Source organism: Neoarius graeffei, chromosome 11 (genome assembly GCF_027579695.1).
Source record: "Neoarius graeffei isolate fNeoGra1 chromosome 11, fNeoGra1.pri, whole genome shotgun sequence".
Classification (NCBI taxonomy): domain Eukaryota; kingdom Metazoa; phylum Chordata; class Actinopteri; order Siluriformes; family Ariidae; genus Neoarius; species Neoarius graeffei.
Window position 1 is genome coordinate 37,858,692 of NC_083579.1, and position 26,804 is coordinate 37,885,495.

The following is a 26,804-nucleotide window of genomic DNA, read 5'->3' on the forward strand; positions in this document are numbered from 1 at the left end:
GAGTGTCTCAGTGTTCCAGTGTCTCAGTGTCCTTGTGTTTCAGTGTTCCAGTGTCTGAGTGTCTCAGTGTTCCAGTTTCTCTGTGTCTGAGTGTCTCAGTTTTCCAGTGTCTCAGTGTCTGAGTGTCTTAGTGTTTCAATGCTCCAGTGTCTCCATGTTTGAGTGTCCCTGTGTCTGTGTTCCAGTGTCCTAGTGTTTCAGTGTTCCAGTGTCTCAGTGTCCTTGTGTTTCAGTGTTCTAGTGTTTCAGTGTCTGAGTGTCACAATGTTCCAGGGTCTCTGTGTCTGAGTGTCTGAGTGTTCCAGTTTCTCTGTGTCTGAGTGTCTCAGTTTTCCAATGTCTCAGTGTCTGAGTGTCCGAGTGTTTCAATGTTCCAGTGTCTCCAGGTCTGAGTGTCCCTGTGTCTCAGTGTTCCAGTGTCCTAGTGTTTCAGTGTTCCAGTGTCTCAGTGTCCGAGTGTTTCAATGTTCCAGTGTCTCCAGGTCTGAGTGTCCCTGTGTCTGTGTTCCAGTGTCCTAGTGTTTCAGTGTTCCAGTGTCTCAGTGTCCGAGTGTTTCAATGCTCCAGTGTCTCCATGTTTGAGTGTCCCTGTGTCTGTGTTCCAGTGTCCTAGTGTTTCAGTGTTCCAGTGTCTCAGTGTCTGAGTGTCTCAGTGTTCCAGTGTCTCAGTGTCCTTGTGTTTCAGTGTTCTAGTGTTTTAGTGTCTGAGTGTCCCAATGTTCCAGGGTCTCTGTGTCTGAGTGTCTCAGTGTTCCAGTTTCTCTGTGTCTGAGTGTCTCAGTTTTCCAGTGTCTCAGTGTCTGAGTGTCCGAGTGTTTCAATGTTCCAGTGTCTCCAGGTCTGAGTGTCCCTGTGTCTCAGTGTTCCAGTGTCCTAGTGTTTCAGTGTTCCAGTGTCTCAGTGTCCGAGTGTTTCAATGTTCCAGTGTCTCCAGGTCTGAGTGTCCCTGTGTCTCAGTGTTCCAGTGTCCTAGTGTTTCAGTGTTCCAGTGTCTCAGTGTCTTAGTATCTCAGTGTTCCAGTGTCTCAGTGTCCTCCTGTTTCAGTGTTCCAGTGTCAGTGTCTAAGTGTCTGTGTCTCAGTGTTCTAGTTTCTCAGTGTCCTCGTGTTTCAGTGTCTCAGTGTCTGAGTGTCTCAGTGTTCCAGTGTCTCATTGTCTAGGTATCCTAGTGTTTCAGTGTTCCATTGTCTCATTGTCTGAGTGTCCCAATATTACAGTGTCTCAGTGTTCCAGTGTCTCAATGTCTTAGTATCTCAGTGTTCCAGTGTCTCAGTGTCCTGTATTTCAATGTTCCAGTGTCTCAGTGTCTCAGTGTTTCAGTGTTCCAGTGTCTCAGTGTCTGAGTGTCCTATTGTTTCAGTGTTCTAATGTCTGAGTGTTTCAGTGTTCCAGTGTCTCAGTGTCTGAGTGTCCTAGTGTTTCAGTGTTCCAGTTTCTCAGTGTCTCATTGTTCCAGTGTATCAGTGTCTGAGTGTCCTAGTGTTTCAGTGTTCTAGTGTCTGAGTGTCTCAGTGTGCCAGTATCTCAGTGTCTGAGTGTCCCTGTGTCTCAGTGTTCCAGTGTCTGAGTGTTCCAATGTCTGAGTGTCCTAGAGTTCCAGTGTCTCAGTGTCCTAGTATCTCAGTGTTCCAGTGTCTCAGTATCTGTGTGTCTCAGTGTTCCAGTGTCTCAGTGTCTGAGTGTCCGAGTGTTTCAGTGTTCTATTGTCTGAGTGTCTCAGTGTTCCAGTGTCTCAGAGTCCCAGTGTTTCAGTGTTCGTGTGTCAGTCTCTCAGTCTCCCATTGTTTCAGTGTTCCAGTGTCTCAGTGTCCCTGTATTTCAGTGGTCCAGTGTCTCAGTGTCTGAGTGTCTCAGTGGTCCAGTGTCTGAGTGTCCTTGTGTTTCAGTGTTTCAGTGTCTGAGTGTCTCATTGTTCCAGTGTCTCAGTGTCTGAGTGTTTCAGTGTTCCAGTGTCTCATTGTCCCTGTATTTCAATGTTCCAGTGTCTGAGTGTCTCAGTGTTCCAGTGTCTCAGTGTCTGAGTGTCCCAATGTTCCAGTGTCTCTGTGTCTGAGTGTCTCAGTGTTCCAGTGTCTGTGTGTCTCAGTGTCTGAGTGTTCTAGTGTTTCAGTGTCTGAGTGTCCCAATGTTCCAGTGTCTCAGTGTCTGAGTGTCTCATTGTTCCAGTGTCTCAGTATTCCAGTGTATCAGTGTCTGAGTGTCCTAGTGTTTCAGTGTTCTAGTGTCTGAGTATCTCAGTGGGCCAGTGTCTGAGTGTCCCTGTGTCTCAGTGTTCCAGTGTCTCATTGTCTAGGTATCCTAGTGTTTCAGTGTTCTAGTGTCTGAGTGTTTCAGTGTTCCATTGTCTCATTGTCTGAGTGTCCCAATATTACAGTGTCTCAGTGTTCCAGTGTCTCAATGTCTTAGTATCTCAGTGTTCCAGTGTCTCAGTGTCCTGTATTTCAATGTTCCAGTGTCTCAGTGTCTCAGTGTTTCAGTGTTCCAGTGTCTCAGTGTCTGAGTGTCCTATTGTTTCAGTGTTCTAATGTCTGAGTGTTTCAGTGTTCCAGTGTCTCAGTGTCTGAGTGTCCTAGTGTTTCAGTGTTCCAGTTTCTCAGTGTCTCAGTGTTCCAGTGTATCAGTGTCTGAGTGTCCTAGTGTTTCAGTGTTCTAGTGTCTGAGTGTCTCAGTGTGCCAGTATCTCAGTGTCTGAGTGTCCCTGTGTCTCAGTGTTCCAGTGTCTGAGTGTTCCAATGTCTGAGTGTCCTAGTGTTCCAGTGTCTCAGTGTCCTAGTATCTCAGTGTTCCAGTGTCTCAGTATCTGTGTGTCTCAGTGTTCCAGTGTCTCAGTGTCTGAGTGTCCGAGTGTTTCAGTGTTCTATTGTCTGAGTGTCTCAGTGTTCCAGTGTCTCAGAGTCCCAGTGTTTCAGTGTTCGTGTGTCAGTCTCTCAGTCTCCCATTGTTTCAGTGTTCCAGTGTCTCAGTGTCCCTGTATTTCAGTGGTCCAGTGTCTCAGTGTCTGAGTGTCTCAGTGGTCCAGTGTCTGAGTGTCCTTGTGTTTCAGTGTTTCAGTGTCTGAGTGTCTCATTGTTCCAGTGTCTCAGTGTCTGAGTGTTTCAGTGTTCCAGTGTCTCATTGTCCCTGTATTTCAATGTTCCAGTGTCTGAGTGTCTCAGTGTTCCAGTGTCTCAGTGTCTGAGTGTCCCAATGTTCCAGTGTCTCTGTGTCTGAGTGTCTCAGTGTTCCAGTGTCTGTGTGTCTCAGTGTCTGAGTGTTCTAGTGTTTCAGTGTCTGAGTGTCCCAATGTTCCAGTGTCTCAGTGTCTGAGTGTCTCATTGTTCCAGTGTCTCAGTGTTCCAGTGTATCAGTGTCTGAGTGTCCTAGTGTTTCAGTGTTCTAGTGTCTGAGTGTCTCAGTGGGCCAGTGTCTGAGTGTCCCTGTGTCTCAGGGTTCCAGTGTCCTAGTGTCTCAGTGTCTGAGAGTTCTAGTTTTTCAGTGTCTGAGTGTCCCAGTGTGTCAGTGTCTCAGTCTCCTATTGTGTCAGTGTTCCAGTGTCTCAGTGTCTGAATGTCTCAGTGTTCCAGTGTCTCACTGTCCTAGTGTTTCAGTGTTCCAGTGTCTGAGTGTCTCAGTATTCCAGTGTCTCAGGGTCTGAATATCCAAGTGTTTCAGTGTTCAGTGTCTGAGTGTCTCAGTGTTCCAGTGTTCCAATGTCCCGGTGTTTCAGTGTTCCAGTGTCTTAGTGTCCCTGTATTTCAGTGTCTCAGTGTCTCAGTGTCTGAGTGTCCCAATGTTCCAGTGTCTGAGTGTCTAAGTGTCTGAGTGTTCTAGTGTTTCAGTGTTCTAATGTCTGAGTGTTAGAGTGTTCAGTGTCTGAGTGGCCTAGTGTTTCAGTGTTCCAGTTTCTCAGTGTCTCAGTGTTCCAGTGTATCAGTGTCTGAGTGTCCTAGTGTTTCAGTGTTCTTGTGTCTGAGTGTCTCAGTGTTCCAGTGTCTCAGTGTCTGAGTGTCCCTGTGTCTCAGTGTTCAAGTGTCTGAGTGTTCCAATGTCTGAGTGTCCTAGAGTTCCAGTGTCTCAGTGTCCTAGTATCTCAGTGTTCCAGTGTCTCAGTATCTGAGTGTCTCAGTGTTCCAGTGTCTCAGTGTTTGAGTGTCCGAGTGTTTCAGTGTTCTATTGTCTGAGTGTCTCAGTGTTCCAGTGTCTCAGAGTCCTAGTGTTTCAGTGTTCGTGTGTCAATCTCTCCGTCTCCCATTGTTTCAGTGTTCCAGTGTCTCAGTGTCCCTGTATTTCAGTGGTCCAGTGTCTCAGTGTCTGAGTGTCTCAGTGGTCCAGTGTCTCAGTGTCCTTGTGTTTCAGTGTTCCAGTGTCTCAGTGTCTGAGTGTCTCATTGTTCCAGTGTCTCAGTGTCTGAGTGTTTCAGTGTTCCAGTGTCTCATTGTCCCTGTATTTCAGTGTTCCAGTGTCTGAGTGTCTCAGTTTTCCAGTGTCTCAGTGTCTGAGTGTCCCAATGTTCCAGTGTCTCTGTGTCTGAGTGTCTCAGTGTTCCAGTGTCTGTGTGTCTCAGTGTCTGAGTGTTCTAGTGTTTCAGTGTCTGAGTGTCCCAATGTTCCAGTGTCTCAGTGTCTGAGGGTCTCATTGTTCCAGTGTCTCAGTGTCTGAGTGTTTCAGTGTTCCAGTGTCTCATTGTCCCTGTATTTCAGTGGTCCAGTGTCTCAGTGTCTGAGTGTCTCAGTGGTCCAGTGTCTCAGTGTCCTTGTGTTTCAGTGTTCCAGTGTCTGAGTGTCTCAGTGTTCCTGTGTCTCTGTGTCTGAATGTCCGAGTGTTTCAGTGTTCTAGTGTCTGAGTGTCTGTGTTCCAGTGTCTCAGTGTCCTAGTGTTTCAGTGTTCCCGTGTGTCAGTGTCTCAGCCTCCTTTTGTGTCAGTGTTCCATTGTCTCAGTGTCCCTGTATTTCAGTGTTCCAGTGTCTCAGTGTCTGAATGACTCAGTGTTCCAGTGTGTCATTGTCCTAGTGTTTCAGTGTTCCAGTGTCTCAGTGTTTCAGTGTTCCAGTGTCTCAGTGTGTGAATGTCCGAGTGTCTCAGTGTTCCAGTGTCTCAGAGTCCTAGTGTTTCAGTGTTCGTGTGTCAATCTCTCAGTCTCCCATTGTTTCAGTGTTCCAGTGTCTCAGTGTCCCTGTATTTCAGTGGTCCAGTGTCTCAGTGTCTGAGTGTCTCAGTGGTCCAGTGTCTCAGTGTCCTTGTGTTTCAGTGTTCCAGTGTCTCAGTGTCTGAGTGTCTCATTGTTCCAGTGTCTCAGTGTCTGAGTGTTTCGGTGTTCCAGTGTCTCATTGTCCCTGTATTTCAGTTTTCCAGTGTCTGAGTGTCTCAGTGTTCCAGTGTCTCAGTGTCTGAGTGTCCCAATGTTCCAGTGTCTCTGTGTCTGAGTGTCTCAGTGTTCCAATGTCTGTGTGTCTCAGTGTCTGAGTGTTCTAGTGTTTCAGTGTCTGAGTGTCCCAATGTTCCAGTGTCTCAGTGTCTGAGTGTCTCATTGTTCCAGTGTCTCAGTGTCTGAGTGTTTCAGTGTTCCAGTGTCTCATTGTCCCTGTATTTCAGTGTTCCAGTGTCTGAGTGTCTCAGTGTTCCTGTGTCTCTGTGTCTGAATGTCCGAGTGTTTCAGTGTTCTAGTGTCTGAGTGTCTGTGTTCCAGTGTCTCAGTGTCCTAGTGTTTCAGTGTTCCCGTGTGTCAGTGTCTCAGCCTCCTTTTGTGTCAGTGTTCCATTGTCTCAGTGTCCCTGTATTTCAGTGTTCCAGTGTCTCAGTGTCTGAATGTCTCAGTGTTCCAGTGTGTCATTGTCCTAGTGTTTCAGTGTTCCAGTGTCTCAGTCTTTCAGTGTTCCAGTGTCTCAGTGTCTGAATGTCCGAGTGTCTCAGTGTTCCAGTGTCTCAGTGTCCTAGTGTTTCAGTGTTCCAGTGTCTCAGTCTCCCTGTATTTCAGTGTTCCAGTGTCTGAGTGTCTCAGTGTTCCAGTGTCTCAGTGTCTGAGTGTCTCAGTGTTCCAGTGTCTCAGTGTCTGAATGTCCGAGTGTTTCAGTGTTCTAGTGTCTGAGTGTCTCAGTGTCCTACTGTTTCAGTGTTCCAGTGTCTCAGTGTCCCTGTATTTCAGTGTTCCTGTGTCTGAGTGTCTCATTGTTCCAGTGTCTCAGTGTCTGATTGTCTCAGTGTCCCAGTGTCTCAGTGTCTGAGTGTCCCAATGTTCCAGTGTCTCTGTGTCTGAGTGTCTCAGTGTTACAGTGTCTGAGTGTTTCAGTGTCTGAGTGTTCATGTTCTAGTGTTTCAGTGTTCCAATGTCTCAGTGTTCCATTGTTTGAGTGTCTCAGTGTTCCAGTGTCTCAGAGTCTGAGTGTCCTAGTGTTTCAGTGTTCCAGTGTCTCAGTGTTCCAGTGTCTGAGTGTATCCGTGTTCCAGTGTTTCAGTGTCTGAGTATCTCATTGTTCCAGTGTCTCAGTGTCTGAGTGTCCTCGTGCTTCAGTGTGCCAGTGTCTCAGTTTTCCAGTGTCCGAGTGTCTCAGTGTTCCAGTGTCTCAGTGTCTGAATGTTCAAGTGTTTCAGTGTTCCAGTGTCTGAGTGTCTCAGTGTTCCAGTGTCTCAGTGTCTGAATGTTCAAGTGTTTCAGTGTTCTAGTGTCTGAGTGTCCCTGTATTTCAGTGTTCCTGTGTCTGAGTGTCTCATTGTTCCAGTGTCTCAGTGTCTGATTGTCTCAGTGTCCCAGTGTCTCAGTGTCCTAGTGTTTCAGTGTTCCAGTGTCTCAGTGTCCCTGTATTTCAGTGTTCCTGTGTCTGAGTGTCTCATTGTTCCAGTGTCTCAGTGTCTGATTGTCTCAGTGTCCCAGTGTCTCAGTGTCTGAGTGTCCCAATGTTCCAGTGTCTCTGTGTCTGAGTGTCTCAGTGTTACAGTGTCTGAGTGTTCATGTTCTAGTTTTTCAGTGTTCCAATGTCTCAGTGTTCCAGTGTTTGAGTGTCTCAGTGTTCCAGTGTCTCAGAGTCTGAGTGTCCTAGTGTTTCAGTGTTCCAGTGTCTCAGTGTTCCAGTGTCTGAGTGTATCCGTGTTCCAGTGTTTCAGTGTCTGAGTATCTCATTGTTCCAGTGTCTCAGTGTCTTAGTGTCCTCGTGCTTCAGTGTGCCAGTGTCTCAGTTTTCCAGTGTCCGAGTGTCTCAGTGTTCCAGTGTCTCAGTGTCTGAATGTTCAAGTGTTTCAGTGTTCTAGTGTCTGAGTGTCTGTGTTTTAGTGTCTCAGTGTCCTAGTGTTTCAGTGTTCCAGTGTGTCAGTGTCTCAGTCTACTATTGTTTCAGTGTTCCAATGTTTCAGTGTCCCTGTATTTCAGTGTTCCAGTGTCTGTGTCTGAATGTCTCAGTGTTCCAGTGTCTCAGTGTCCTAGTGTTTCAGTGTCCCAGTGTCTGAGTGTCTCATTGTTCCAGTGTCTCAGTGTCTGAATGTCTCAGTGTTCCAGTCTCTCAGTGTTTGAATGTCCGAGTGTTTCAGTGTTCTAGTGTCTGAGTGTCTCAGTGTTCCAGTGTCTCTGTGTCCCTGTATTTCAGTGTTCCAGTGTCTGAGTGTTTCAGTGTTCCAGTGTCTCAGTGTCTGAGTGTCCCAATGTTCCAGTGTCTCAGTGTCTGAGTGTCCCAATGTTCCTGTGTCTCTGTGTCTGAGTGTCTCATTGTAACAGTGTCTGAGTGTTTCAGTGTCTGAGTGTTCCAGTGTTTGAGTGTCTCAGTGCTCCAGTGTCTCACTGTCTGAGTGTCTCAGTATCTCAGTGTCTGAGTCTCTCACTGTTCCAGTGTCTCACAGTCTGAGTGTCCTAGTGTTTCAGTGTTCCAGTGTCTCAGTGTTCCAGTGTCTGACTGTCTGAGTGTATCCGTGTTCCAGTGTTTCAGTGTCTGAGTGTCTCATTGTTCCAGTGTCTCAGTGTCTGAGTGTCCAAGTGCTTCAGTGTTCCAGTGTCTCAGTGTTCCAGTGTCTGAGTGTCTCAGTGTTCCAGTGTCTCAGTGTCTGAATGTTCATGTGTTCCAGTGTCTGAGTGTCTCAGTGTTCCAGTGTCTCAGTGTCTGAATGTCCAAGTGTTTCAGTGTTCTAGTGTCTGAGTGTCTCAGTGTTCCAGTGTCTCAGTGTCCTAGTGTTTCAGTGTTCCAGTGTCTCAGTGTCCCTGTATTTGAGTGTTCCAATGTCTCAGTGTCTGAGTGTCTCAGTGTCTGAGTGTCCCAATGTTCCAGTGTCTCTGTGTCTGAGTGTCTCAGTGTTCCAGTGTCTGAGTGTCTCAGTGTCTCAGTGTTCTAGTGTTTCAATGTCTGAGTGTCTCAGTGTCTGAGTGTCCCAATGCTCTAGTGTCTCTGTGTCTGATTGTCTCATTTTTCCAGTGTCTCAGTGTCCTAATGTTTCAGTGTTCCAGTGTCTCCATGTCTGAGTGTCCCTGTGTCTCAGTGTTCCAGTGTCTCAGTGTCTGAGTGTCTCAGTGTCTGAGTGTCTCAGTGTTCCAGTGTCTCAGTGTCCTAGTGTTTCAGTGTTCCAGTGTCTGAGTGTCTCATTGTTCCAGTGTCTCAGTGTCCTGGTGTTTCAGTGTTCCAGTGTCTCAGTGTTCCAGTGTTTGAGTGTCTCAGTGTTCCAGTGCTCCAGTGTCTCACTGTCTGAGTATCTCAGTGTTCCAGTGTCTCAGAGTCTGAGTGTCCTAGTGTCTCAGTGTTCCACTGTCTCAGTGTTCTAGTGTCTCAGTGTCTGAGTGTATCCGTTTTCCAGTGTTTCAGTGTCTGAGTGGCTCATTGTTCCATTGTCTCAGTGTCTGAGTGTCCTAGTGTTTCAGTGTTCCACTGTCTCAGTGTTCCAGTGTCTCAGAGTCTGAGTGTCCTAGTGTTTCAGCGTTCCAGTGTCTCAGTGTTCCAGTGTCTCAGTGTCTGAGTGTATCCATTTTCCAGTGTCTCAGTGTCTGAGTGTCCTAGTGTTTCAGTGTTCCAGTGTCTCAGTGTTCCAGTGTCTGAGTGTCTGAGTGTCCTAGTGTTTCAGCGTTCCAGTGTCTCAGTGTTCCAGTGTCTCAGTGTCTGAGTGTATCCATTTTCCAGTGTCTCAGTGTCTGAGTGTCCTAGTGTTTCAGTGTTCCAGTGTCTCAGTGTTCCAGTGTCTGAGTGTCTCAGTGTTCCAGTGCTCCAGTGTCTGAGTGTCTCAGTGTCTGAGTGTCTCTTTGTTCCAGTGCTCCAGGGTCTCAGTGTCTGTGTGTCTCTGTGTTCCAGTGCTCCAATGTCTCAGTGTCTGAGTGTCTCAGAGTCCGAGTGTCCTATTGTTTCAGTGTTCCAGTGTCTCAGTGTTCCAGTGTCTGAGTGTCTCTTTGTTCCAGTGCTCCAGGGTCTCAGTGTCTGTGTGTCTCAGTGTTCCAGTGCTCCAATGTCTCAGTGTCTGAGTGTCTCAGTGTCTGAGTGTCCTAGTGTTTCAGTGTTCCAGTGTCTCAGTGTTCCAGTGTCTGAGTGTCTCACTGTCTTAATGTCTCAGTGTTCCAGTGTCTCAGTGTCTGAGTGTCTCAGTGTTCCAGTGCTCCAGTGTCTGAGTGTCTCAGTGTCTGAGTGTCTTTTTGTTCCAGTGCTCCAGGGTCTCGGTGTCTGTGTGTCTCAGTGTTCCAGTGCTCCAATGTCTGTGTCTGAGTGTCCTAGTGTTTCAGTGTTCCAGTGTCTCAGTGTCTGAGTGTCTCAGTATTCCAGTGTTTCTGTGTCTGAGTTTCTCATTGTTCCCCTGTCTGAGTGTCTCAGTGTTCCAGTGTCTGTGTCCCAGTTTCTCAGTATCTAAGTGTCCTTGTGACAACAGAGACCAATAAATTAAGAAATTTGTTTTTAAATGTGTCACAAATTTATTATTTCTAGTTATGCTCTTCACATATGTTCATTAACAAGACTCATTTTTTTCGTCTTGTCCTCCATGTTTTTTTGCCCTCAAAGCTGTGACCTGATTGGTCAAAAACCCTTGATATCACTCTTTAAAAAAAAAAAGCTTGACTGATGATTAAAAATGGCAAGAGCAGCATTTTTTAAATTGCAGAATTACAAAATAAATTGTGCACTGGTGTTGGAGAAAAGCAGCGATTGTAAAAGCAGAGAGATAAAATATATAAATCTCTCATCCTGGTGGAATGTGACGAATTTTTGTCTCTGGTAGCATTAATGCTTCAGACCTGAAGATGCAGGTGAGAATCATAAATACCAACAGCATCTGTCCTTATCTGTCCCCTGACCCTCTCTCTCTCTCTCTCTCTCTCTCTCTCTCTCTCACCCACACACCCACACACACACCACATTGTGTGTGTGTGTGTGTGTGTGTGTGTGTGTGTGTGTGTGTGTGTGTGTGTGTGTGTAAAGAACGAAATTACATTTAACTGTCTGCTCCCTGACATCTGACTCCTTTTGTCAACTCTTTAATGACTTTATTACCATTTCCTCAGGCTAGACACACACACACACACACACACACACACACACACACACACACACACACACACACACACAAATTAAAATTCCCACAGATGATGATCCAAATGGGCGTTACAGCATCTGGCCAATCAGCGGCTTCGCTTTAGCTCACATAATGCACATTCATTACCCTCTTAATAGACACTCACTATTAACACATACAAGCACACACTGTCTTTAATTCTTTCTTACTTCTTCATCATGTGTGTGTCTTTTTTTTCTTTGCCTTTTCATTCCTATTTTTCTTTCTATCCCCCCCCCCCCCGCCGCAGTATGCAGTAATTGTGTGTGTGTGTGTGTGTGTGTGTGTGTGTGTGTGTGTGTGTGTGTGTTGCAGCCCTGCAGCACTCGTCTGTGTGTAAAACTTTATGCCATTTCCACTACAAGCAAAAACGTGTTCATCTCAGCACACTGTCATTAACACATAAAGTCAATTACACAGGGTAATAATAGCTGAGGAAACAGAAGTGAACACATCAAACACACTGGCTGTGCCACATGTGTGTGTGTGTGTGTGTGTGTGTGTGTGTGAGAGAGAGAGAGAGAGAGAGAGAGAGAGAGAGAGAGAGAGAGAGATAAAAAGCTCCTGCTTTATTATAAAGCTAACAGTAGCTGAGATGAACATAATGACTCACTTTACTGAGTCAGTTCTTTGTGCTGTTCATTTAAATGAATCAAACTTTGATGGTTTGGTTTGTCCCTCAGTGACTGAAGCGAAACACCACACAGGCGGCGATGTTAAACACTGTCTTCAACATGATGTGTGTTTCAAAATAAAGATTCCTGCATTCTTGCAAATTGATTCATCTGATTCAGTTAAATGAGTCGTTTAGAAAAGAGAATGTCACAATATTGCACTGTTGTAAGATATACATTAACTAGGTAATCTTGTGATAACTAACACTACATAAATCATCTCACTCTCTCTCTCTCACACACACACACGCACAGGAAAAGACAAACACACTATTATGAGCCATTAGACTGAAAAACACAGGGTTAACTCCTGAAAATGCTAAACGGAGAACTTCCTAGAACTAATTTAGACAGATGTGCGGCAGGGAGAGAGACAGACAGACAGACAGACTCTGTGCGTGTGTGTGTGTGTGTGTGTGTGTGTCTGCCTGTCTGTCTCTCTCCTCTTGGACAGGAGAAGAGGAAAATCCTAGATGCTTGGCGACGATGGACCCAATAATTGCAGCGTAAACACAGCTGTTGGTTTGTGTGTGTTGTGTGTGTGTGTGTGTGTGTGTGTGTGTGTGTGTGTAGCACATCTGGTTTGGTTGGAAACTGTTCTGCCAGAGGATTTCACGATGACACACTTTATCATTTGTGTATTACTCAATAACGTTACAGCACAGTCTCCCATCAGATTATATACCAACTCTGTTCGAGAACATTCCAATCATTACACTAGAGTTCTCAATCTTCACACTATTAATGTACTACAGAGTGCACATGCTGTAGTGTAGAAACGTCCTTACATGTAAGTGCACTAGTGTTATAGTCAAGATCACCTAAACAGAGACCAAATCATGACCGAGACCAGTGTATCGAGACCGAGACAAGACCAAGACTTTGATGGGTTGAGACCAAGTCAAGACCGAGACCAATGCAGGGTAAGACCAGATCAAAACCAGGACAAGACCGGTGTGTGTGACGTGGGGTGGGGGGAGGGGTGACAGCCGTTAACAGGAAGAAAAATTGCAAATTAGCAATAAGACACATTAGTGGTCACACTTGAAGCAGGACATTTTACATCCAATCACAGTAACAATGTTAACAAATAAATCAGACAATGTACAGGCAATTTAGTGAAATCCCCACAGGTGTGGTCTTGACTGGTCTTGAAATATAATCCTGAGTCCTCTATGTCCAAGACCAAGACAAGACCAGGTAAAAATGCACTCGATTCCGAGACGAGAACGAGACCTTCAAAAAGTGGCCTGGAGACCAGTCTTGAATACAACACTACTTTACACCACAACACAGCAGAAGGTGTTGATTAATTTTCTATTCTTGGATTTCAGTCATGTGACTTTTCTTAGTGATTTCACTTCCGGTAAAACAGCTGGTGGTCAATCAAACCAAAACGGCTGCGGTAGTGCAAACAACTAGCGATAACTTATCAGAGTATGTTGGTAATCTAGAAGCCACTGCTGGCTTTAGATATATTCAGAAGATTGCTATGTGCAATGGAATCGACCCCTACAGTCTGGGAAAGAAGGATTTGCCATACAATCTTGAAAACTACCCTTCAGTCGAGTTCCCCGACATCTCGAACTATCTGGTGTTGCAGACATCCTTCTACACCGCAAAATGGATGAAAGTGTGGAAGGGTATGGAGGCTTACAACCTTTTTGTATGTGGCTGGGTAAAGGACCTTGGTATCGAGTCGCTGATGAATGAATCCTGTATTGTTTTTGCCCGTGTAAGTATGTTTGTTTTAAAGCTTTTCGTTCACATCTTTACAACAAAGTGCTGCAAGTTGAAGTGTAAACAAATAACAGTTCGCTTGATTCTCACTTGTGTTGGCTCTTATCTCTCAGGTAAATCATTCACAAAGATCATCAGAAACCCCTTTAAAGACCTGGATCTTAGTTAAACAGGATGGAGAAGTGATCACAGTGCATTGTAACTGCACAGCTGGGTAAGAATTTTGTCGCGACCTTCATGCATATGGACTTTGTGAGGAGTAAACAAAGAAACAGCTGGGGACTTTAGCGCTTCATGACTAAAAAAAATACCATAAAATAACGACACATAGCAAGAAAAGTACTTGGAAAACACTAAGAACATAGCTGGGAGGGAAATACAAACCTTTCACCAAGTGATCACTGCAAACTCGATCATGCTTCGACTCTGCTCCCTTCGATTTCAGTGAGAGGTTCAAAAGCCACCTTTCTCAACGTCTTTTGTGAAATCCTGTGTTCATTCGCTCTTTTTTATTAGTTCACGAGGAACCCTGAAGAAACTTTTATCAGTTTCACGGTTTGATCAATTTGAACAACCTAAAACAATGCAAGCATGGCATTTTTCATGCGAACAATACACCTTCTCCGTACAAACACTTTGTCAACTGAGCTTTGATAGACCACCAGCTAAAGTTTTGAATAACTAATGAGGCGGATGTGATGTCACATGAAACCCAAGAATAACAGCAGCTCTGACAGTTAATGCACTCATTCTACAGGTAATACATTATTGTTTCCAGAGTAACAGCTCTTTCACAGGGACTTATACAGTCAACACTCCGCTGATAATAAACTGATTAAAAATCATTGATGTGGTGAAGTTTTGTGGAAGGAGAAATGTGTTTCTGTAACATGTATGGAAGGAGGCTCCAGTGTCAGCACTTTGTAACAGTCAGAGGTAAAGCTGTAACTGTAAGTTTTCCGGTTTCTCCGTAACATGACAAGCTGCATTTTTTTTTTGTCTTATTAACTTGAAGAGAGAGAAAAAAGAGAGGCTGGTGAGAGAATGACTGTTTACAGCTGCTGAGAACAGGAACGGACTTGTTTTGTGAACATCCACAACATTAAATGTAACGATAAAGTGTGATGTTGTTCATTAATAAATAAAAAGTTGCCACTGTTGGTAAATCACTGTGGTATGAGTTTACTGTCAGTGTTCATAACAAGTTCCTCTTAGAAGACTTCCAGGACATTAAATCACTGAAATCACATTTTTAACAATGAGATTTTTGCCGAGAACTCTGTTTTCCACTTCTAGTAAAAATGTAAAATACGTTTTGAACAGAAGAGAAGCAATGAACCAGGAGTGGAATAAAGCAGCAGGGCGTCGACTGCATCTCATCCACATTGCTGCCTTTCTTCTGAACACAGAGTCGGTGCATTTGGTGTTAATTAGATACTCACATTATTACAGTGTTTATTAGGAGATCAAAGAGATGCAGCAGCTTTACTTCCCTCATTAACCAACGTATGTGTGTGTGTATGTGTGTGTGTGTGTGGGGGGGGGGGGGGGGGGGTCTTTAATAAGGTCCAGGTTTCTATCCCTGTGCACCAGAACACATCAAACATCACACACTGCTCTTCTATATCATTAATGTGTGTGTGTGTGTGTGTGTGTGTGTGTGTGTGTGTGTGTGTGTGTGTGTGTGTGTGTTCTTCTTCAATGCATGATCAATGGAGGAAAAATCCACTGTTTTCAGTTTTATTTTTAAACATTAAATGGCTTATTTTAACCCCAACAATCCACAAGGGTTACTTTTCACGACTGCAGGGGTTAAGTGGGAGGTCAAAAGGTCAACTCAGGACACTATTATAAGGTGTGTGTGTGTGTGTGTGTGTGTGTGTGTGTGTGTGTGTGTGGTGTCACCTGTGCTGAAACAGTTCACACACACCCCATTCACATCCACATTGTTGAAATACTACACATACCCCCCCCCCCCCACACACACACACACATATACACACACTTTCTTTAATGCAGTATGATGTTTGGTTGCTGTTAAACAGCAGCTGGTTTCTATATTTATGTTGTATTTTATTTATTAAACACATCCTGTTATTATTTATACTGTAGATGAAAAGCTTTACAGTAACATGCTGAGTGTTGCATAAAACCCTGTACATCATTTCATTATTATAATAATAAAATATGAATAACATTTCCATAAAAGTGGCATTAGAGCAGAATAATTATAAAGATTAAAGTGCTGCTTTAATGATGTACTAACCCCATTTCCATAAAAGTTGGGATATTTTCCAAAATGCAATAAAAACAAAAATCTGTGATTTGTTAATTCATTTGAGCCTTTATTTAACTGACAAAAGTTGGGACAGAGGCAAAATAAGACTGAAAATTTATTGGCTATTCAAGTAACACCATTTTGGAAGATTCCACAATAAACAGGTTAACTGGTAACATGACTGAGTATAAAAGGAGCAGCACCAAAGGCTCAGTCTTTGTAAGCAAGGATGGGTCATGGTTCACTGCTAGTGAACAGTATGGGTGAGCTGCATGTGTGTGAAGGTACCATTGACACGGAGGTGTAGCATTTTAGAGAGACGTATATTGCCATCAAGGCAACGTCTCTTCCCAGGAAGTCCATGCTTATTTTAGTAGGATAATGCCAGGCCTCATTCTGCACGGGCTACAACAGCACAGAGTGCGTGTGCTTGACTGGCCTGCTGCCAGTCCAGATCTGTCTCCTACTGAGAATGTATGGCGCATCATGAAGAGGAGAATCAGACAATGGTGACCACTGACTGTTGAGTTGCTGAAGTCTTGTATCAAGCAAGAATGGACAAAAATTCCAATTGCAATAAACATTGATTTGAAATCATAAACAGTTTAACTTGCCAGCTAATTTCCTTATAAAACAGCACAATTTGTACCTGAGACTTTTTTAAGGCAAAGGGTCGTCACACCGAGTGACTTTATTTCATTTATGACTGTTTACTGCTGTTTATAGTATTTTTTAAAATATCAAAACATTTAATTGAAATAAAAGTAGTCACAAGTGCAATTTGTGCAGCTTTATAAGGAAATGAGCTGTAGGTTTTATTGAGTATCTTACAGAATCAGACACAGCTCGTCTGGACACTTTGTCACACTTGCTTATTATTTTTGCAGCAAAACCCAGCAGTGTTCATTATACCTTTTTGTCTGAAAAGTGTCTCTTATGGTGGCACGGTGGTGTAGTGGTTAGCACTGTCGCCTCACTCACAGCAAGAAGGTTCTGGGTTCGAGCCCAGTGGCCAGTGGGGGCCTTTCCGTGTGGAGTTTACATGTTCTCCCTGTGTCTGCGTGGGTTTCCTCTGGGTGCCCCGGTTTCCTCCACAGTTCAAAGACATGCAGTTAGGTTAACTGGCTACTCTAAATTGCCCATAGGTGTGTGTGCGTGCGTGTGTGTGCGTGCACGCACGCACAGAAAGGAACTGGCCAACCTGCTGCTGCAATTTCGGCCAAGTCAACCAAACATGGTTGACTAGGTAATGCAGAAGTCATAAAATAAAAATCTATGAAAAAATTTGTCCTAAAAATTAGGGTTCCTAAAACTTTTACACAGAACTGCAAATGTAAATGAATGTTTCAGTATCATGCTCGTGTCACTGTAATAATAATAATAATAATAATGATGATGATGATGTGAGTGAGGTTTGTGTGTGTAAATGAAGTGAACTTCTCCAGTGCGCGCCTGTGATTTATTCCACGTAGCCTGAGCTTTGTCTCCTGCTGAAGCAGTGATTTCAGTGTCAGAGGGAGAGAAGGAGAGACCGAGGGAGGGAAGGAAGGAGGGTTTAGGGTGGTAAGGGGAGGGAGGTAAAAGGAGATTGTGAAAGGGGGGCAGAATGAGACTCCAAACTGCCCCCGTTACTCCAAGGGAAGAAAAAATCCTTCGCGTCTGGGCTCCGGTTTGGACCTGGATTTAACCAGATCGGGGTATAAAACCTAAACCCGTTCACAGCCAGGTGATGATGAAGTGAGTTTGGGCTGTGTTCCAATCGGAGACACAGGGTAAACCTGTGAGAAGGAGAAGGATCTTTAAAGCTCATCTGTGGAGGCTGTAAATCATGGAGTGGCTCAGTGCGCGTTTCTCCCCGTGCGCCTTTCTGTGGGACTGATCTCAGGACGCGGGACTTACAGCAGGTTTCAGGCTCTTCAGCGGTGTGTTGGGGGGATTTTACAGGATGGCTGGGGTTCGGCTGCTTCTTCTGATGGTGTGTATGTGTGTGTGTGGAGCCTCGTGGGGCGGACAGCAGCGCTACAGCCTGTACGCAGGGAGCAGGGAGCAGGGACACACTGGGGACGGAGCCCGAGCCGCAAGCAGGCACAGGTACTGCAAAGGGACTGCTAAAGCATATACATCAATAAATAAACACAGAGAGGGAGAGAGAGATTTACTCTTAGGAAGTTTAATGTGGGGGGGGGCATCACTGCAACATATAGAGGAAAATACCTGTACATTAATAATATTAACTGATTCATCCACGTGTCTACCTTTAACATGAGACAGATGTTTAAATGAACACACACAGTTTAATTTAATTAATAAATCATAAAGAGTTTAGTGAACACTTATGAAGCACAATGACCTTTTCCTAATATAATATTTATATAATAGATCATATCTAATAAAGCAATGTGTAGTGTTCATCAGTTTAATACCAACATGTGATCAGAGTATAATAATAATTATTATTATTATTATTATTATTATTATTATTATTATTATTATTATTATTATTATTATTTTAACTTAAAGCACCTTTAAAGCACCAAAGTACAGTGTGTAATATATAAAGGTAATCTGAACAAAACTAAAAAGCTAGCAGTAATAGATCATTCCCATGTCTGTGTGTTTATTTTCAGTTTACAGAGTGTATAAGGCATGAATTAGTGTCTATAATAATGAATAAACACAGTAAGTTCTGAGTGAATGAGAAAAGTAGTACATTATATACTCTATACACCAGGCCTATATACTATACTATACTATACTATACTATACTATACTATACTATACTATACTATACTATACTATACTATACTATACTATACTATACTATAGTGAATATTAATTATGTATATATAACTGGAAGGGAAATTTACTATATTCTATACTATACTAGTACAAGTATTATAATACACTGATTATGAATATATATGTGGTATTTATAATTGCAGTACTATACTAAATTGTATACTTTACCATATACTATCCTAGTAAGAGTGTGAGTACTGTAATATAGTGGATATGTGTACACTATAAATTAGTGAAGTAGTATACGTCTTCATCACTCCTATCATACTGTATATGTTCTTTACTGTAATGAAGTGTACAAGGGAAGTGTGTCGGGAAATTTGTAGAAGTGTAAGTGTATAAGGGAAGTGCATCAATTTATAGGCGATGTGTGTAAGGGAAGTGTATAAGTGTATAAGTGTATTGGGGAAGTGTACAGGAGAAGTGTAAGTGTATAGGGGAAGTGTGTGGGCGAAGTGTATCAATGTAGAAGGGAAGTGTATAAGGGAAGTGTATAAGTGTATAGGGGACGTGTACAGGAGAAGTGTAAGTGTATAGGGAAAACATGTAGGGAAAGTGTATAAGTGTATAGGGGAAGTGTAAATGTATAGGGGAAACGTGTAGGAAAAGTGTATAAGTGTATAGGGGAAGTGTATAGGGGAAGTGTATCAGTATGTAAGGGAAGTGTATAAGTGTATAGGGGATGTGTACAGGAGAAGTATAAGTATATGGGGAAGTATGTAGGGGAAGTGCATAAGTGAATAGGGAAAGTGTATAGGAGAAGTGTAAGTGTATAGGGAAAGTGTATCAGTGTAGAAGGGAAGTGTGTAAGGGAAGTGGATAAGTGGATAAGGTAAGTGTATAGGAGAAGTGTAAGTGTATAGGGGAAGTGTACAGGAAAAGTATAAGTGTATAGGAGAAGTGTAAGTGTATAGGGGAAGTGTATAAGTCTATAAGGGAAGTGTGTAAGGGAAGTGTATAAGTGTATAGGGGAAGTGTTTAGGAGAAGTACAACCCCGATTCCAAAAAAGTTGGGACAAAGTACAAATTGTAAATAAAAACAGAATGCAATGATGTGGAAGTTTCAAAATTCCATATTTTATTCAGAATAGAACATAGATGACATATCAAATGTTTAAACTGAGAAAATGTATCATTTAAAGAGAAAAATTAGGTGATTTTAAATTTCATGACAACAACACATCTCAAAAAAGTTGGGACAAGGCCATGTTTACCACTGTGAGACATCCCCTTTTCTCTTTACAACAGTCTGTAAACGTCTGGGGACTGAGGAGATAAGTTGCTCAAGTTTAGGGATAGGAATGTTCACCCATTCTTGTCTAATGTAGGATTCTAGTTGCTCAACTGTCTTAGGTCTTTTTTGTCGTATCTTCCGTTTTATGATGCGCCAAATGTTTTCTATGGGTGAAAGATCTGGACTGCAGGCTGGCCAGTTCAGTACCCGGACCCTTCTTCTACGCAGCCATGATGCTGTAATTGATGCAGTATGTGGTTTGGCATTGTCATGTTGGAAAATGCAAGGTCTTCCCTGAAAGAGACGTCGTCTGGATGGGAGCATATGTTGCTCTAGAACCTGGATATACCTTTCAGCGCTGATGGTGTCTTTCCAGATGTGTAAGCTGCCCATGCCACACGCACTAATGCAACCCCATACCATCAGAGATGCAGGCTTCTGAACTGAGCGCTGATAACAACTTGGGTCGTCCTTCTCCTCTTTAGCCCGAATGACACGGCATCCCTGATTTCCATAAAGAATTTCAAATTTTGATTCGTCTGACCACAGGACAGCTTTCCACTTTGCCACAGTCCATTTTAAATGAGCCTTGGCCCAGAGAAGACGTCTGCGCTTCTGGATCATGTTTAGATACGGCTTCTTCTTTTAACTATAGAGTTTTAGCTGGCAACGGCGGATGGCACGGTGAATTGTGTTCACAGATAATGTTCTCTGGAAATATTCCTGAGCCCATTTTGTGATTTCCAATACAGAAGCATGCCTGTATGTGATGCAGTGCCGTCTAAGGGCCCGAAGATCACGGGCACCCAGTATGGTTTTCCGGCCTTGACCCGTACGCACAGAGATTCTTCCAGATTCTCTGAATCTTTTGATGATATTATGCGCTGTAGATGATGATATGTTCAAACTCTTTGCAATTTTACACTGTCGAACTCCTTTCTGATATTGCTCCACTATTTGTCAGCGCAGAATTAGGGAGATTGGTGATCCTCTTCCCATCTTTACTTCTGAGAGCCGCTGCCACTCCAAGATGCTCTTTTTATACCCAGTCATGTTAATAACCTATTACCAATTGACCTAATGAGTTGCAATTTGGTCCTCCAGCTGTTCCTTTTTTGTACCTTTAACTTTTCCAGCCTCTTATTGCCCCTGTCCCAACTTTTTTGAGATGTGTTTCTGTCATGAAATTTCAAATGAGCCAATATTTGGCATGAAATTTCAAAATGTCTCACTTTCGACATTTGATATGTTGTCTATGTTCTATTGTGAATACAATATCAGTTTTTGATATTTGTAAATTAGTGCATTACGTTTTTATTTACAATTTGTACTTTGTCCCAACTTTTTTGGAATCGGGGTTGTATAAGTGTATAGGAGAAGTGTACCAATGTATAAGGGAAGTGTGTAAGGAAAGTTTATTTATAGTGTATGGAAGTTTATTAACTGTGTCAGGAAAGTTTAAGTGTTGAAGTGTATAAGGAAAGTTTATGTATAGTGTATAGAAGAAATGTATGGGGAAATGTGTAGGGGAAGTGTATAAATGTATTGGGGAAATATATAGGGGAAATGCAGATGTGTAGCTGGAACAGAGTTAATAATGTAAAGCAGTTTGTGTAGCACCTGTGCAGTACACTCATCCTGTACGCTCTCGTACGTCCTCGTCCCAATCCCACTGAGAGACTCCAACAGAGGGCCCAATTAAGTGCCTTTCATCCAAACGCACTATTATCATAAAGGGAATCAGAAAGACACTGAACAGTCAGTAACATTACACAGCTGGGTGAACACACACACACACACACACACACACACACACACACACACACACACACACACACACACACACACACACACACACCTCCCTCACTTCCTTTCCAGCATATCCACCCGCCCTACCACTGGAGTTTTGGCTGTGTGTGTGTGTGTGTGTGTGTGTGTGTGTGTGTGTGTGTGTGTGTGTGTGTGTGTGTGATTATAAGCAGCAGTTCCAGCTCCAGCGGTGACGTGTATGCATCTGGGTTTCCTTTCTGACGCAGTGTTTGAGGCTGATGATTCACAGCAGCACATTAATAACAGTAATAACACACACACACACGCACACACACACACACACACACACACACACACACACACACACACACACACACACACACACACACACACACACAGACACACACACACACATCTTTAGATAGAAGTCATTAACACACTTGTCCAGGTGCTGAGTCACTCTGTCATCACTGCAGAAGTTATTACACTATTAATATGGATACGGAGCAGGAATAACACTATTATAATACATGAGTATAATAATATTTACACCACAGTGCTGCTGAATTCTGGATTGTGATTGGTCATTAAGTGTTGATTAATTTTCTGTAACAGCAGCTTTGACAGTAGTGCAGCTGCAAATCACAGGTTTATATTAATGCGCTCATTCTAATGTGTTATTGTTTCTATAGTAACAGTTTATTCACAGGGACTCGTAGATGGATTAAAAACATCATTGATATGATGAAGTTTTATGAAAATAAGATGTTTAACATTTATGGAAGGAGTCCCCAGTGTTTGATGATAATTTGACTGAATAAAATATTTGTTATATCAAATGCATCCAGTAAGAGTTTCTAAGTGTTGCAAAAAATACTAATGATATTGAAATACCATATTAATATCATATTTTAATATCAATGATATTAAAATATCTCAGAGATTTGTATTGTGCCATAATTGATCACAATATTGATATTCTCTTCCTATCGCTTGGTCCTGAGTGAGAGCAGAGACTCTGTTATCAGCCTGTTTCTAAACACAGCAGCACTATCGGGTGTTTAAGTAAGAGTGTGTGTGTGTGTGTGTGTGTGTGTGTGTGTGTGTGTGTGTGTGTGTGTGTGTGTGTGTGTAAGATCCTGGAGTGTGTTTAGAGCCTCAGCAGGACTCTGTATTGCTCTCTGGAGTGTTTTAGCTGGAAGAAAGAAACACCCATCAGTGTGATGTCATCAGTGTGTAATGCAGAGTGAGACATGATTTACTGAAAACACTTCAGAGTGAAAAAAGCTTTTATTTTCCTTCGCTTTATAAGGTTAGTTGTGATGTTGTAGCTTTTCTCCTTCTGTCCTTCTGCATCTTTTGTTCCGTGTGTTGATGTGGCTGAGAGTTGAGATGTGCGCCAAATGTATGGAATGTGTAAAAACTTTGTTCTTAGTGAATGCTGCTTCATGAGGAGGGGTGGTTCAGTGGATTGCAGATTTCAGGTTCTGAGTTTGAATCCCAGGGTTCATCTACATTTATGTAAGTGTATCAGAAGGTTGCACTTTCTTTAGACAAAGTCATGGTGATGGGGACAGGAAATGATGAAACACAGTGGTGTTAAAGTGCCATTCCACCATTGGATGTATTTTTTTGGCATAAAATACAATATATTTTATGACAACATGACTAGACAGAGAAATCTTTTAGCTTCAAAATGATATATCAAACATAATTTTTTGACAACGACAAGTATATTAATTTTGCGACCAAAGTTACCTACCCTTTTAATTTCCGCGCGGTAGTGAAACGTGATGTCATCGGCAGGTTCCCCTTCTTGTGTACCACGTCACGTGTGACGTGGCACAGATTATCAGCAATGGCGGATAGAACGCGATTGTCAGCTTCGGAAAAGAAGCGAAGGAAAATAGCAAGTGATGCCCAAAGGAGACGGTCGATGGTGAATATCGGCACAGCAATCTACAAGTGGAAATCGCGTTCTATCCGCCATTGCTGATAATCTGTGCCACGTCACACGTGACGTGGTACACAAGAAGGGGAACCTGCCGATGACATCACGTTTCACTACCGCGCGGAAATTAAAAGGGTAGGTGACTTTGGTCGTAAAATTAATATACTTGTCATTGTCAAAAAATTATGTTTGATATATCATTTTGAGGGCGGCACGGTGGTGTAGTGGTTAGCGCTGTCGCCTCACAGCAAGAAGGTCCTGGGTTCGAACCCTGGGTCCGGCGAGGGCCTTTCTGTGTGGAGTTTGCATGTTCTCCCCGTGTCCGCGTGGGTTTCCTCCGGGTGCTCCGGTTTCCCCCACAGTCCAAAGACATGCAGGTTAGGTTAACTGGCGACTCTAAATTGACCGTAGGTGTGAATGTGAGTGTGAATGGTTGTCTGTGTCTATGTGTCAGCCCTGTGATGACCTGGCGACTTGTCCAGGGTGTACCCCGCCTTTCGCCCGTAGTCAGCTGGGATAGGCTCCAGCTTGCCTGCGACCCTGTAGAAGGATAAAGCGGCTAGAGATAATGAGATGAGATGAGATATCATTTTGAAGCTAAAAGATTTCTCTGTCTAGTCATGTTGTCATAAAATATATTGTATTTTATGCCAAAGAATACATCCAATGGTGGAATGGCACTTTAAATAAAATCTCTGATACGCAAAGAGACTCTCAGGATCACGGCAGGGATGAAACACTAAACAGTAATCTGGTGTGTGAGATGGAGAGGAGGTGAATATTTTAGAAAAGGTTTCACTGTGAGGATGTAGGAGATGTATCTTTAGCATAATGACAGACAAACAGACAGAAATCGACAGAGAGACAGATGCAGTGGGCACACAGATAGACAAAAGGTAGATAAGACAGACAGACAGGTGGAAAAATTGACAGAGAGAGACAGACAAGCAAATAGACAGAGAGACAGAAGTAAAAACTGACAGACAGACATACAATCTGACAGACAGCGTGATAAACAGACAGGCAAACAGGGAAATTAACAGATAGACAGACAGAAAGGTAGGCAGTTTCACAGACAGACAGACAGATTGTCAGAGCAATAGAAAGACAGACAGACAGACAGACAGACAGACAGGGAAATTAGCAGACAGAAAGGTAGGCAGTTTCAGACAGACACACAGACACACAGACAGACAGAAAGGTAGGCAGTTTCACACAGACAGACAGACAGACAGAAATGTAGGTAGTTTCACAGACAGACAGAGATACAAACATATTGTCAGAGTGATAGACAGAAAAACAGACAGACAGACAGACAGAAAGAGAAACAATTAAATTTACAGACAGACAGACAGATATAAAATCTGACAGACAGAGCAATAGGCAGACAGACAAACAGGGAAATTAACAGACAGACGAACAGAAAGGTAGGCAGTTTCACACAGACAGACTGTCAGAGTGATAGATAGAAAACCTGACTGACAGACAGACAGACAGACAGACAGACAGACAGACAGACAGACAGACAGAGAAACAGGGAAATTAACAGATAGACAAAAAGGTAGGCAGTTTCACAGACAGACAGACAGAGAAACAGACAGACAGATATAAGAACTGACAGACAGCGCAATAGACAGGCAAAGAGGGAAATTAACAGATAGACAGACAGAAAGGTAGGCAGTTTCACAGACAGACAGACAGAGATACAGACAGAGTGGCAGAGAGATAGATAGAAAACCAGACAGACAGACAGACAGACAGACAGAGAAACAGGGAAATTAACAGACAGAAATGTTGGCAGTTTCACAGACAGACAGATATAAAACCTGAGAGATAGAGCAATAGACAGACAGGCAAAGAGGGAAATTAACAGGTAGACAGACAGAAAGGTAGGCAGTTTCACAGACAGATAGTGATACAGACAGCTTGTCAGAGTGATAGAAAGACAGACAGACAGACAGACAGACAGACAGACAGACAGACAGACAGACAGACAGACAGGGAAATTAACAGATAGACAGAAAGGTAGGCAGTTTCACAGACAGACAGACAGACAGACAGACAAATAAACTGGCACTTGAAATTGTTTTCCTGACATCCACACGATTTCTGCTCTCTCACTTACACACACACACACACACACACACACACACACACACACACACACACACACACAGAGATACACACACAGCTCCACAGTTGTGGTTAAAGTTGATAATGTTTCCTCTGAAAAGTTACTGATAACAGTAATAGTAACATTACTACTTATCTGGAAATCTGAGTGTGTGTGTGTGTGCGTGCGTGCGTGTGTGTTTGTGTGTGTGTGTGTGTGTGTGTACAAGTTTAGCGGAACTAAAAATACAGAGCTTGTGTTCCATCTACACAGTTTCTCACAGTTTATTGACTGATTTATTCTGTTTCTATCAGCCATGTTTGTTTGCATCACAATTTTCTTTCCGTGAACTTGAATGTAATACTGAACTTCAATTTAAACTCATCTCATCTCATTATCTCTAGCCGCTTTATCCTTCTACAGGGTCGCAGGCAAGCTGGAGCCTATCCCAGCTGACTACGGGCGAAAGGCGGGGTACACCCTGGACAAGTCGCCAGGTCATCACAGGGCTGACACATAGACACAGACAACCATTCACACTCACATTCACACCTACGGTCAATTTAGAGTCACCAGTTAACCTAACCTGCATGTCTTTGGACTGTGGGGGAAACCAGAGCACCCGGAGGAAACCCACGCGGACACGGGGAGAACATGCAAACTCCGCACAGAAAGGCCCTCGCCGGCCACGGGGCTCGAACCCGGACCTTCTTGCTGTGAGGCGACAGCGCTAACCACTACACCACCGTGCCGCCCTTCAATTTAAACTCAAGCTTGAATTAAGCCTTTTTTTATTTGTCACATGTACATCAGAGCACAGTGAAATTCTTTCTTTGCATTTACCCCATCTTTTTTTTTTGGGGGGGGGGGGGGGGGGACACAACACGCACACACACGAGTTGTGAACAAGCACACATACCCAGAGCAGTGTGTAGCTGTGCTGCAGCACCTGGAGAGCAGTTGGGGGTTAGGTGTCTTGCTCAAGGGCACTTCAGCCATGGATGTAGGGGGAGGGAAAGGTGCTGTTCATTAACTCCCTCCACCCACACATTTTTTCAAACCGGTGACCTTTTGGTCCCAAAGCTACTTCTCTAACCTTTAGGTCATGGCTGCCCTATGTGACTTGTATTTATACTAGTGCATCTCAAACAAATAGAATATCATAAAAAAGTTCAACCTTTTCCATAAGTTATTTAAGAAATGAACATTTAATATATTCTAGACTCATTACATGTAAACTAAAAGGTTTCAAGCATTTTTCTATTTTATTTTTCATAATTATGGCCTAGATTGCAAAAAAATCTCTAAATATTAGTGTATTTCATTTCGAGTTTGAGTAAACCAGTATAAATACCGTGTATCTCTCGGTCTAGTTCAGTACACACAACCACAATCATGGGGAAGACTGCTGACTTGACAGCTGTCCAGAAGATGATCACTGACACCCTCCACAAGGAGGATAAGCCACAGAAGGTCATTACTGAAACTGCTGGCTGGAAAAGGTGCACAAGCAACAGCGATGACCGCAGCATTGAGAGGATCATCAAGAAGATTCGAATCAAGAACTTGGGATAGCTTCACAAGGAGTGGACTGAGGCTTGTGTCAGTGCATCAAGAGCCACCACGCACAGATATCTTCAGGAAAGGGGCTACAACTGTCATATCCCTAATATCAAACCACTCCTGAACCAGAGACAATGTCAGAAGCATCATACCTGGGCTAAGGAGAGAAAGAACTGGACTGTTGCTCAGTGGTCCAAAGTCCT

At 43.3% G+C, this 26,804-nt stretch overlaps 1 protein-coding gene across 2 annotated transcripts in view; it reads left to right on the forward strand.

The window, feature by feature from the left end:
• Positions 1 to 16,784: 16,784 nt before the first annotated feature.
• Positions 16,785 to 26,804, forward strand: part of emilin1b (elastin microfibril interfacer 1b) — a 45,571-nt gene continuing 35,551 nt past the window's right edge. Inside the window, exon 1 of one of the 2 annotated variants that reach the window (XM_060933810.1) lies at positions 16,785 to 17,262. In XM_060933810.1, the coding sequence (XP_060789793.1) occupies positions 17,117 to 17,262 (146 nt within the window). In that variant the 5' untranslated portion in view covers positions 16,785 to 17,116. Of the gene's footprint in view, positions 17,263 to 21,183; positions 21,280 to 26,804 lie in introns of those variants that run through there. The other variant, XM_060933811.1, reaches the window with a different exon arrangement.